This window comes from Pleurodeles waltl, chromosome 1_2 (genome assembly GCF_031143425.1).
Source record: "Pleurodeles waltl isolate 20211129_DDA chromosome 1_2, aPleWal1.hap1.20221129, whole genome shotgun sequence".
Taxonomy (NCBI): Eukaryota; Metazoa; Chordata; class Amphibia; order Caudata; family Salamandridae; genus Pleurodeles; species Pleurodeles waltl.
Window position 1 is genome coordinate 1204957895 of NC_090437.1, and position 12812 is coordinate 1204970706.

At 42.9% G+C, this 12812-nt stretch overlaps 1 protein-coding gene across 1 annotated transcript in view; it reads left to right on the top strand.

Moving 5' to 3' along the window:
- The first annotated feature begins 419 nt into the window (after nt 1–419).
- NELFA (negative elongation factor complex member A) overlaps nt 420–12812 on the top strand; it is a 143761-nt gene continuing 131368 nt past the window's right edge. The window contains exon 1 of the mRNA XM_069203804.1: nt 420–713. Within this exon, the coding sequence (XP_069059905.1) occupies nt 504–713 (210 nt within the window). The 5' untranslated portion in view covers nt 420–503. The remainder of the gene's footprint in view (nt 714–12812) is intronic.

The window sequence follows — 12812 nt, forward strand, 5'->3', positions numbered from 1 at the left end:
GAAGTGCTCCCGAATCCTGGCTTACATCCCCCTACCCGTCAAAAGTGACATGACAGGGAGCCACAGCCAATGGCCAATCGGTCAAGGGAGCCACGGGTCGGAAAAGTTTGGGAACCACTGCTCTAGGGTGTCACGTAAAAAGTCTAGATCCTCACGCAAAAATGTCTAATGCTAATTGCGGGCAACGGGACAAATCAAAAGACAGGACAGTTGACCAACCTAGCTGTGTAATTGTTTGGACCATCAACGGTGGGTCTGACAGTTGCCTGATTTTAATATGGCCGATGGTCACGTCACGTGCATGCGCACAGGCCACCTGATCAAAGTATACGATGTATATGACGTCGGTTGTACGGAAAAGAATGGTCCCGCACAGGGCGCCGCCATATTTCCGTACGGAGAATTGCACTACCCAGGGGTCCTGGCTTCACATCCTCGCCGCTGTGTTGTTGTTTTAGGTAGCGTCATAAAATGCCCGCCGAGAATGGCTGCCTTTTTCCAAGATGGCGTCGATGAGGGAGAGCGACACCGGATTGTGGCTGCACAACAAACTAGGATCCGTGGACGAGCTATGGGCGCCGCCGAGTATCGCCTCCCTACTTACCGCCTCAGTCATCGACAACATCCGTCTCTGCTTCCACGGCTTGTCCTCGGCTGTCAAGCTGAAGTTGCTCCTAGGCGTGCTGCATCTGCCCCGTCGCACGGTGGACGAGGTGAGGAACCCAGGCGGGAAAATGATTTGGGGACTGTCTGTTACTTGCCCAGGAAAATAATTGCGGGGGACTCTATGCTTGACTCTTTGGGCAGAGAGGGACTAAGTGTCATACTGGACACCTTTCGTGTGTATTGTGGGTGTTAACATCGGTAAAAGCAGTGACTCGCATGCCATGTATAGACACCCCGTACAGTCTTTTTTTTTTTAAACTGTATTTTTCGTACTTGAAAATATTTTTGTAGCGGCATTGCCAGGAACGAGTTTCCACTAATTTACTCTAGTACAGCAAGTTGAAACAGAAAATATTGTGTTAAGTTGGAAGGCTACTCGGCGACAGGTTGAGACTTGTGGGTGTGTTCTCGTCGTATGCTTAGCTGCAGTGACACTTCTGTTAATAAATACATTTTGGTCTGTGAATGTGTTGGTGCTAGCTAAAATGTCTCGTTTATTTATCTTTGCTCGCCGTAAAAACACACCGCTGCAGTTAGACTAGTCTCCTCTGATTTGAAGTTGCTTAAATTGGCGGTTTTGCAAGGGCGCACATAGATTACTTCGCATCAGCTGCATGTGCACCGCCCACACATCAGAGCCAAAACATTGTCCTCTTTTACGTATCTCTTTGCAATTCTTATAACCATGTTATTAAATCTGATGGTCCACTGATTTATTAACGACTGCACCCGGGATCTTTTACAATCTCCTGCAGAACATACCTGCTGCTGCGATGCTATATCAGTTACTGGTTCTTCGATAGATTTCTGGAGTATCATTGCGTGGTAGTTTTTTTTTTTTTTAATCGAGTGTTTACCACTTTATGGTGAAATTCTTTCAGACATTATGCAGACACTGGAAGACATAGATCACTTTATGTTTACATTTGTAAATACTCCTGAAATTGTTGGGTTAAAGTGGTGCCTTAAATAGGCAGGTACTGTCAGGTACCAAGTGCCTGCACATCTCTGCTGCAATACATTTAATGGGAGAGTACTGGCACTTATCAGGAACGAAAAGGTCCTGTAGATAATGAGTACCAACACTTCTATACTTTCCTTTAAAACCTCTTGATGAAAATCTGGAAGGGGTCTTCCAAGGGGCATGGTCTATGTAGTTAATATTGTACAGTTCTACGATTCCAATAATGTGCTACCGCCCAGTTTTTTGTTGTCTCAGCTTTCTGTTGATGCTCCAGTCACTTGGTGAGGAGCCAATATCACGGTGGCAGACAATAGGATTTGGAAACTCATGTGGAGAGTGTTTCCAGTTTACATTGTTTTTTTTTTGACTGAGCACCACCGATGTCAATGGCGAGTTCACAATCTCTTGGACATTAGTGGCAGCCTCACACGTGCGTGTGTGTTTTTTTTTTTTTTTATGGGTGGGATTTTATAGTTGTTAATGGACAGTGACCTACTGCCTATCACTGACCAAGCCCCCTCCTAAGTGCTTTCATTGCTGCGGTGTCGATAGGTTCAAGATCAGGGCCACTCCGCAGCCTCCACCCGGCAGCCTCCACCCGGCTCCTTGTACTGTCTCCTTACACAGTGAGATTTTGCTCGAGGTTGGAAGATCCGAGATATTCAACACAGCTGGCGCCTACCTAAAACCATACTGAACTATTGGTTTGTCAGTGGTTGTTAGCTGCTTAAGACAAGTGAGTAAGAACACTTTTTTTTGTTTTAAATAATATTGAAGACAGTGCTTGAAATAAAAAATCGAAGTGTAGGTACTTTGTAACAGTACGTAGAAAGTGAACAATAAACATAAACTTATTTGCTGACATGCATTACTTAATTTTTTTTGCAAACATTAAGATATTGATCAGTGTTTTGCCAGTGAAATTAAGGACACAAATAGAGGGTTGCATTAAGATCTGTTTTAAAGCCTGTTTTTAAGTAGTACCAGGTCTGAAACCCAGAAGGACCCTGCCCACGTAAAACCCCGGTTAGATTTTTTTCTTAAATCGCTTTGAAAATATCCTTCACACATTTGATATGGCCAATGCTGCTTTCAGCTTTTTTGTATATAAAACACAAAGTTCTGCAGATAGATAACTAGATCATTTACAGTGTTTTTTTTTTCTTGCAGCAGCACACATGGGAGGAGGCCAGTCATGAGGAATGTCTTGCAGTCCTAGCACTCACCCTCCTTAATTACCTTTAGACTTCAAGGTGCAGTTTTGTGTTTGAGAGCAGTAAAGAATGTGCAGGGCTAAATAAGCTACACGGAGTTCTAGGGTCTGGCTTGTCAATGCAACCTGTCAGATTACCTTAAACAGACCTTTCAGAGTACTGCTGAGAAGAGGGGCTTAGTCTCTCCATATGCTGTTTTTCCTGAGTACAGTATTTTATTCAGACAGATTTGTGTGCTTCCACAAAAGACTTTCTGTATTGCACTTTTTGACTTGTGGTAAAGCTTATCCTCAAAACAGCAGGACTGAGTTGATTATGGTGGCGAGCCAGTGATCATGTCCATAGGCCTGATCTTTTTATTACGATATATTACGATAACGGCACTAAGCCCAATTTATTTATTGTGAAAAGCATGTTAAAGGCAATATGAATTGTATGTTAAAGCCTGCCGAGAGATTTTATTACCATAGAAGGCAATGCTTTTGGTATTGGTTACTCTTTGTAACATAGTGTGAATTTAGAAGGTTTACTTTGTGAGAATCTTTGTTAGGCCCCGTTAGGAGAGCTAGTATTTTGCTCAGCTAAAGCTCATTTTGTAAACCATTTTTGTTTTTATGACTTTGTGTGCATTGTGAAAAAACATATGTTGAAAACTACAGGCCTGAGTTGGTTATGGTGACGAGCTATAGTCCTAATTGGGGCACTGGGAAACATTGAGTGGATTCCATAGGTCTGGTCTGCTTGTTATGCAAAAGGCAGTTGATCTAGCTTATTTATTGTGTGTGTCGGGGCAGTAAGCCTTTAACAGTTGATTTGTATCACATTGTGTGATGGGTATTTTGTTATGTGTAAGATCACAGATTACTGTGATAGGCAAGGGTTTGGTATTGGCCACCCACTCTGGGGGCTGTCATTGTGGCGATTTTTGTATATTGTTTTGCAAGCTGTGAATTTCTACATATTTGTTGACGGTGTATAATGGTTGCCAGTTTATGTGCACTTTAACAAGCTGGTGTTGGGTAAGGTGTAAAGCCAATGGTAAAGGGTTCATTGGGGAAAATCCGTACCCTAGCTCATAGATTTGAGGTGCTTATTATAAAACTGTGACAAAGGCAGTAGGCTGGACACATTTATTGTAAAATGCATGTTGTAAAGACATTGGGTTTTTAAGACTGTATTATTACGCTGTGCTCAAACCTGTTGGCAGGTATTTTTAGTTGAAATTTCACAGATTACGGTAGTAAGCAAGGGTTTTGGTGATCCACCCAAACAAACCATGGGGATAGATTGTGGGATAGAAGATGTACACTACAATAATCCTTATCAGGCTCTCTTAAGAGATAGTATTTGCGAACTGTAATTTTATATGCTTTTGATAATTTAACTGTATGACTGCATAAACAGACCAACTCTGGCAAATACGCAGAAATGTACTCATTCCAGAGCCTCTCATTAAAATGTTAATTGCACTTTATTTTTTTACTTTGTATCACCTACTTGGTGGTGATTGTGGGCTGCCCCCCAAAATTTGAACGGAAAACATATTAAAACAGGGCTACTTGCTCAAGCCGTTATTGTCTTTGTATTCACAATTCGCCCTCCCCAAGGGAATCAAATGGGAGGGATTCCCTGAAGTTAGGCATTCGAAATATACCCTCATTATTATATGCTGACAATATTGTGCTCATGGACCTCTCTCTCAAAGATTTGCAGAAATATATGCCATTAGCCATTATTTGAAAATATATTAAACAAAGTAAAATGACATTTCGGGACAAGAGTTGTAAAAAGATTAGGAAATATAAATGGTTTGTAGGGAGTTGAAAATTAATACACATCCTCATTTAGGGGAAATATTCTGCTCTGCCCTTTTAGGTAAAGAGCATATTTCCCATCACTCATGTAAAGCAAGAGATGGCTTTATATGTGGATACCGATCAAAGATACTTTAATTATCCATTGTCAGTGTATCGTGCAGTAGTCCCCCCACCACTACTATGTCATTGAAGTTATAAATTTAAAACATTTGGACTTTCTGCACAAAATGGACGATTATTATTATTTTTTTAAATTTGTAATTTAAGTACATTGGGCCCCAATTGAAGCTATTAGTCTTGACATGGGCCTATCAGATTGATACTCAAAGTAAAGCCCAGGAGCTACATGCAGCCCTCATGACCCTTTGTGCGGCCCCTGGTCAACAGCGCCACTGGGCTTTTGTTAACTCCACTCAGCACTAACATTTAAAAATATGTTAAATAAACTTGCAAGCATTTATTTAAAGGTTAATTGCAGTTAAAGGAAGTAATTAAGGTGTTCTGCACCGCTTAACCTTAGGAACACCTTGATTTCTAAAGATATCCTGCAGAAAAAGCATACAAATATAATGTCTCTTTATTTCTTTAACACGTAGGGCTGTTTCACCTTAGCACAACAGGTTATATCAGTGCACTGAGAAGCATTTTTTTTTCTAACAGTGATAGTTTTCAAACATGAATTTAGAAACATTTACTGAAACCTATATTTGTAAATATGGTGGTCACATGGCAAACAAAGCGCTGCATTTACTACTTAATCCAAAAAATGAAATGTTTTAAAATTTTGTTTAAAGGTCTTTACATTTCCGGCTGCCGCCCACACATTGGGGGGGGGGCTTGCTGTCTCGTGGAGGCATCTCATGTCTTTGCTTTATAAAGTGCTGCATGTGGTCATGGTTCGGGGCTCCTTGAGGATGCGGGTTGTTTGGGAGACTGATTTGAGTACCCTGTTCTTCGATGCTGACTGGATTCAAGTTTGTAAGTTGCTTAAGACTGTGCCCAGTAATGTATGGTTCCATTTGATCGATCCATCCATTCTAATTTGTATGTGCGGTCATGTGACGCCTTTGAGCTTGAACAAGATTAAAGTGGAGCGGGACTCCTCTTCTCTGAGGTGTACACAGGAGAGGGCGGACTTTATTTATCTTGCATGGGAATGTGACAGTGTGAGAATTTTGGGATGGGGTACTGGTTAGCTTAAATAGGGCTGCTTCCTTGGTTTGTGAGATCTCACCATGGCTGTCTCTGCTTGGACTTCTGGTACTCTCCAAGAAACAACGGATTACTGTCCATGTCATGTAGCTGGTGCTTGGCACTCCAACGTGTTGCCATCATCTTGATGGGTGCTAGGGCTCCATCGGAGCAGCTGTGGGTCAGATGCTTCAGAATGGGCAGTGGCTGAGGAGACTCTTTTATACGTCAAGTTTGAACTAATGATAAATTATCCATTGACCTAGATGTTTGAAGGTTCCTCTGCCAAAAATATATAGGCCATGAGGAGGGATCCTTTTCGGCGAGTGAGAGTTGTTCTTGGATGCTGAGTTGGGTAGTGCTGTTCTGTATGTGCCTGTACAGGCTTCATTTTCCTAAACTCTTATTGAATTGTGTTCTTTGCTCCAATAGTCGTGGTGCCATTTACAATGTACTATGTAATGCATTTTGTGCAAATTGCATAACCTTGCCCTGCTTGGTTGTTGCTGACTGTTCTTCTTTTAGTTATGTTTCTCTGAGTGATCGATTAAAAGTTTTTCAAACGTACATTTTTTTAATTTTTTTATGTGGCTCTCTTGGTAGATCTAAATCTTAAGAAATAGAAATGAATTGACTGTATGCAAGATGGTTTCATGGTGGAAACCTTATGCTTGGTGCCGTCTCCTGGAGGTGGTTATGATGCCATGCCAATGATAAAGGCAGCAGGCCTGGCATATTGATTGTGAAAAACATATCTTGGTTAATAAGCATTTAAGGCCGGATTTTTTTTAATTACTCTGAAGTTCAAGCCTCGTTAAGTGAGTTTTTTTTTTGTTGTTGCGCTTTGCCAACTCTTATTTTGAATACATTTGTGATTTTATGACTGTATGCCAGAATCCTGCCTTGTCGGAAAGGTTACTTTCATTACAGGCCTCAGTTGGTTATGCTGAACGCTTTTGTTCACCTGGAAAAATATTTACGATGCCATATGTCTGATCTGGTTATTATGAAAGTTCGGAAAAACTCAGTAGTCCTGACATTGAATGTGCTTTTTATTACTTAATCTTTTTTTGTATTTTTTATTTTGCATGTGCTGTTGATTTTGTGTATTTTACTGCAGTTGTGTCCGAGTGAATGCAAGAATGAGTCGATGGATGGATAAGTGCAAAGATGACAGAATGCATGCATGATGACTTGTGCCTAAACCCATAAGTGACATAAGATCAAAAGGCACCTTTGTTCATAAGTCAGACCTGTTGGCATTGCTTAGAAGACCTTTAGTTATGATGCACTGTATGTGCTATAACTTAAGGGTGTTACAGCCATCAGTCCTGTACTAATCTCTATCAGAATCTATGTTCTTTGAGTGTTTTTCCTTTTTTAACAGCAGTTGATCCATGCAGTTTTGAGACACCTGAACCTTGTATGGGACAATCTCCTTGGGTTGAGGTAATAGGTTTGCTATATTTATAGTACCAGTGCTATTCTGTTTATAGGTGTTGTCATCCTTGAGATATGTTCTCTTTTATTAGTAAATCTGAAGCAGCCACACGGAGTGTCCTCTACTCCTGATGAAATTACCAGAAATGTATGGGCAATGAAACGTTGACTTCCATCATTCATGTCATATCTTTGTTTTGCACATACTGTTGATGCAATCTGTATTAAAGTATGTTAGCATCTCTGTGATATGTTTTTAGTAGTTTTTATTCGACTGCACACACATTACTTACTAGTTTAGGATAGTTGACATCTTACCCTTGCTTCTCTTTCTATGGAGAGTCTGCAGGGCGCACCACTAATCCATTCATAGTTTATATATTCATGTGGAACCGATTATTCATTGTGATATTGGCGGATCCTTAAAAAGAATAAGGCTAATCAACAAACATCTATAATTCAAAATAGCAGTAAAAACCTTGCTTTTTTTATAATCCGAATTTGAATGTCTCAAACCTCAATTCAAACAATTGTTTGGATATTGGATCCATTGCCTGCAGAGCATTGCAGTGTTCCCTTTGCATGACACTCTACACAAGGTACTGCTGAGTGCCACCATGCTAAGTGTGCTAGTCATAACAACTGTTAAAAAAAAAAAAAAAAGCAGCAGAGTTGCTAGTCCGGCCTGGCTCTGAGAACCAAAGTATTAGCAGAGCCATTAGGAGTCTTCATGTGAACGATAAAGCAAACATACTGTAAAAACGACACTTTTCATATTAAAAATGTTACTTATTGAATGTTTGTTCCCCATAGTACATTAGATAATATCACTTTATTGACTTACATTGAAAGTAATAGTTTTTAAACATTAACTTTTCCTCACTCTAATGAACTGACAACACTGCTTTGGGTGAAGCAAGTGGTGTCCATTTGTCTGTTCTTTGTATATTTGGACCAGTATTGTTATACATATACATGGGGGGTGTGGGGGTGGGGAGGTTGTCATACTTCTAACCCTATTGGTCCCTGTCCTCCAAACCAAGATGGAGGATTCTGCATGAAGGCGGTCACTTCAGCTCTGGACACCTTCTCCCTGTTTTACCTAATTTCCCTGCCGGACTTGCCGCCAAAAGTGGAACTCTGGGGGGCGGCATCTGCACTAGCTGAAATGCCCTGGGGCACTGTAACTTGAGGCTCACTGCCAAGTTTTGCAGGGGGGGGAGGTGTGAAGCACCTCCACCCAGGACAGGCTTTGTTTCTGACCACAGAGAGAACAAAGGTTCTCACCCCATGTGGTCATCAAATTGTCTGAAAGTGGCAGGCTGGCACAGACTGGTGAGTCATTCACTAGCAGTTTGGCTGAGATACAGGAGGGAATCTCCAAGATGCTCTCGGAGTGCATTTGTCAATAAACCCCTCACTGGCATCAGTGGGGGTTTATTGTGCTGAGAAGTTTATCAAACTTCCCAGTTTTCAGTGAAGCCATTATGGAGTTGTGAAGTTCGTAATTACAAACTCCCAGACCATATACTCCATATGGCTACACTGCACTTACAATGTCTAAGAATGGACTTATGCAAAAACAACAAGTGATGGACGGAATGCTGAACATTGTCGAACATTCACCCCCAGTCACAGATCTGGGTTTAATCCATCATTTTTTTGCTGCCCATGCCATTCCAGTTCGGACCCAGCCATATGCAAATCAGTCTTGACCCTGTTCCCCATGGGAACAGTCCAGCCCGAACTGCTAGGCCAGGTCTTCCCTGGACTGGAAACAAGCATCCTGGGACCGGTTTCGGGGTTTCACCCCTCATCAGCCAGGCTAGCTTGAATCCAGTGGCATGGGAAGCACGGGACCCACGTCTGGGCATACCCTTCCCACTTAGGGCGAAAAATGCAAAAACAACAAGTGATGGACGGAATGCTGAACATTGTCGAACATTCACCCCCAGTCACAGATCTGGGTTTAATCCATCATTTTTTTGCTGCCCATGCCATTCCAGTTTGGACCCAGCCATATGCAAATCAGTCTTGACCCTGTTCCCCATGGGAACAGTCCAGCCCGAACTGCTAGGCCAGGTCTTCCCTGGACTGGAAACAAGCATCCTGGGACCGGTTTCGGGGTTTCACCCCTCATCAGCCAGGCTAGGTGAAACCCCGAAACCGGTCCCAGGATGCTTGTTTCCGGTCCAGTGAGGACCTGGCTTGGCAGTTCGGGCTGGACTGTTCCCATGAGGAACAGGGTCAAGACTGATTTGCATATGGCTGGGTCCAAACTGGGGTGGCATGGTGAGCAAAAGAACGATGGATTAAACCCAGATCTGTGACTGGGGGTGAGTGTTTGACAATGTTCAGCATTCCGTCCATCACTTGTTGTTTTTGCTTAAGAATGGACTTAGACACTGTAGGGGTATATTGCTCATGCACCTATGCCCTCCCCTGTGGTATCACGCACCCTGCCTTAGGGCTGTAAGGCCTGCTACAGGGATGACGTTTCTCCCTGCTAGCACACACAATCTACAATGGCAGTGTGCACATGCTTGTTGAGGGGTCTCTTAGGGTGGCACATGACATGCTGCAGCCCTTGGGGACCCTCCCTGGTCACAAAGCCCTTGGTAACACTGGTACCTTTTACAAGGAACTTAGCTGTGTGCCAGGGATGTGCCAATTGCAGAAACAATGGTACAGTTTAGGGAAAGAACGCTGGGGCCTGGGTAGCAGGGTCCCAGCACACTCAGCCACGTCAGTATCAATATTGGGCAAAACGTGTGGGGGTAACCATGCTAAAAGGGGCACTTTCCTACACACAGCAAAGGCAAATATTTCCATTGATGGCTCAGCTGGCATGCACATAGTATTTTATTTTTTTAAACCTGCACTAAGAAAAAAAGGCAGTGCCTAAGATACTGGGCTCAGTTATATTTTCACTTGCCAGTCCCAGCGGCACAAGAGCGGAGGTGGAGCTAGAGGTTCAGCCCAAGCTAAACTCGAGTCTTGTTGGCTTGCCCTCTCCTAACCTCACAACAAACGTGAGAACATCTCCAGGTCTCAAGCATGGCACCAAAATACGCCGCATAGGTGTGACACCTTACTACACTTAGCTATTTTGTTTGGTGTATTTAGTTGAAAAAGTTATTTGCTTGGCCAACCAAAATAAGCTTTAGAGTTTTGGTGAATGGTAAAGTAATTTTATATATATATATATAATATATATATATATATACACACACACACACACACACACACACACACACACACACACACACACACACACACACACACACACACACACACACATTGATTGCCTTAATCCCCCATCTTCATTAGTACAGGCAAGCTAACACTTAATGAAAAATATGATCACTGTATTTCTAGTGCTTTAGCATCCATAGCTGATTGTTACCCTATTTTGAGGGGCCCAAATATAGTCCAAATTTGTACTCTAAATTTAGTGCATGAACAGAAGGACATTCATAGACCAGCTCCGTTTTCTTAGGACCCTTATTCTGGAATAATTATTATATTTACATTGGGTTCTGCAACTTCTGGTAGTGAGTGCTGAGTGATAGTGAATAGTGTGATATTCAGCAGTTCACTTCATCATCTGTGCTGCTTTTGTACAACTAAGTAAAGGTGTCTACAAGGGAATTATTTTAACAAAAAACAATCCAGTAATTGGAATATTACATGATGCCCAGAAGCAACATAGCAGCTTAATTTCATGTATTCAGTCGAAGCGAACATCGAAAAGAGATGTTGAATACATCTCATTGACGGATATATATGCTTGTGCATAATATATTGAAGTTATGTAAAATGTACAGAGATCAAAATAAATAATATTGCATAGTACATTCTTAACGTCTTTGTCTACAACAGAAAAAAAACTTGGTAATTAGTAGACATTTGGCAATGTACTGGTAGCCCCCTCCCTCAAATCAATACAAGAATGTCCATCAAAGTATTGAAACAAAAACTTGTTGTAGTGATGCAAGTGGTTGAATGGAGAGATAGGATGTGAGTCGACGTTACCATTTAAAGTGCTAAGTATCCACAAGACCATTTCCAGACTGTCGCTGATGCAAAGATACAAAAGAGGACCACACTCTAAATGATTTAAAAAAAGCTATAATACATCTAACATACATGCATATTCCTCGCAAAATACATCTGTAGTTGTAAGGAAATGCCTCCTTGGCATGGTTGCCCCCTGACTTTTTGCCTTTGCTGATGCTATGTTTACAATTGAAAGTGTGCTGAGGCCTGCTAACCAGGCCCCAGCACCAGTGTTCTTTCCCTAACCTGTACTTTTGTATCCACAATTGGCAGACCCTGGCATCCAGATAAGTCCCTTGTAACTGGTACTTCTAGTACCAAGGGCCCTGATGCCAAGGAAGGTCTCTAAGGGCTGCAGCATGTCTTATGCCACCCTGGAGACCTCTCACTCAGCACAGACACACTGCTTGCCAGCTTGTGTGTGCTGGTGAGGACAAAACGAGTAAGTCGACATGGCACTCCCCTCAGGGTGCCATGCCAGCCTCTCACTGCCTATGCAGTATAGGTAAGACACCCCTCTAGCAGGCCTTACAGCCCTAAGGCAGGGTGCACTATACCATAGGTGAGGGTACCAGTGCATGAGCATGGTACCCCTACAGTGTCTAAACAAAACATTAGACATTGTAAGTGCAGGGTAGCCATAAGAGTATATGGTCTGGGAGTCTGTCAAACACGAACTCCACAGCACCATAATGGCTACACTGAAAACTGGGAAGTTTGGTATCAAACTTCTCAGCACAATAAATGCACACTGATGCCAGTGTACATTTTATTGTAAAATACACCACAGAGGGCACCTTAGAGGTGCCCCCTGAAACTTAACCGACTATCTGTGTAGGCTGACTAGTTCCAGCAGCCTGCCACACTAGAGACATGTTGCTGGCCCCATGGGGAGAGTGCCTTTGTCACTCTGAGGCCAGTAACAAAGCCTGCACTGGGTGGAGATGCTAACACCTCCCCCAGGCAGGAGCTGTAACACCTGGCGGTGAGCCTCAAAGGCTCACCCCTTTGTCACAGCCCAGCAGGGCACTCCAGCTTAGTGGAGTTGCCCGCCCCCTCCGGCCACGGCCCCCACTTTTGGCGGCAAGGCTGGAGGGAACAAAGAAAGCAGCAAGGAGGAGTCACTGGCCAGTCAGGACAGCCCCTAAGGTGTCCTGAGCTGAGGTGACTCTAACTTTTAGAAATCCTCCATCTTGCAGATGGAGGATTCCCCCAATAGGGTTAGGATTGTGTCCCCCTCCCCTTGGGAGGAGGCACAAAGAGGGTGTACCCACCCTCAGGGCTAGTAGCCATTGGCTACTAACCCCCCAGACCTAAACACGCCCTTAAATTTAGTATTTAAGGGCTACCCTGAACCCTAGAAAATTAGATTCCTGCAACTACAAGAAGAAGGACTGCCTAGCTGAAAACCCCTGCAGCGGAAGACCAGAAGACGACAACTGCCTTGGCTCCAGAAACTCA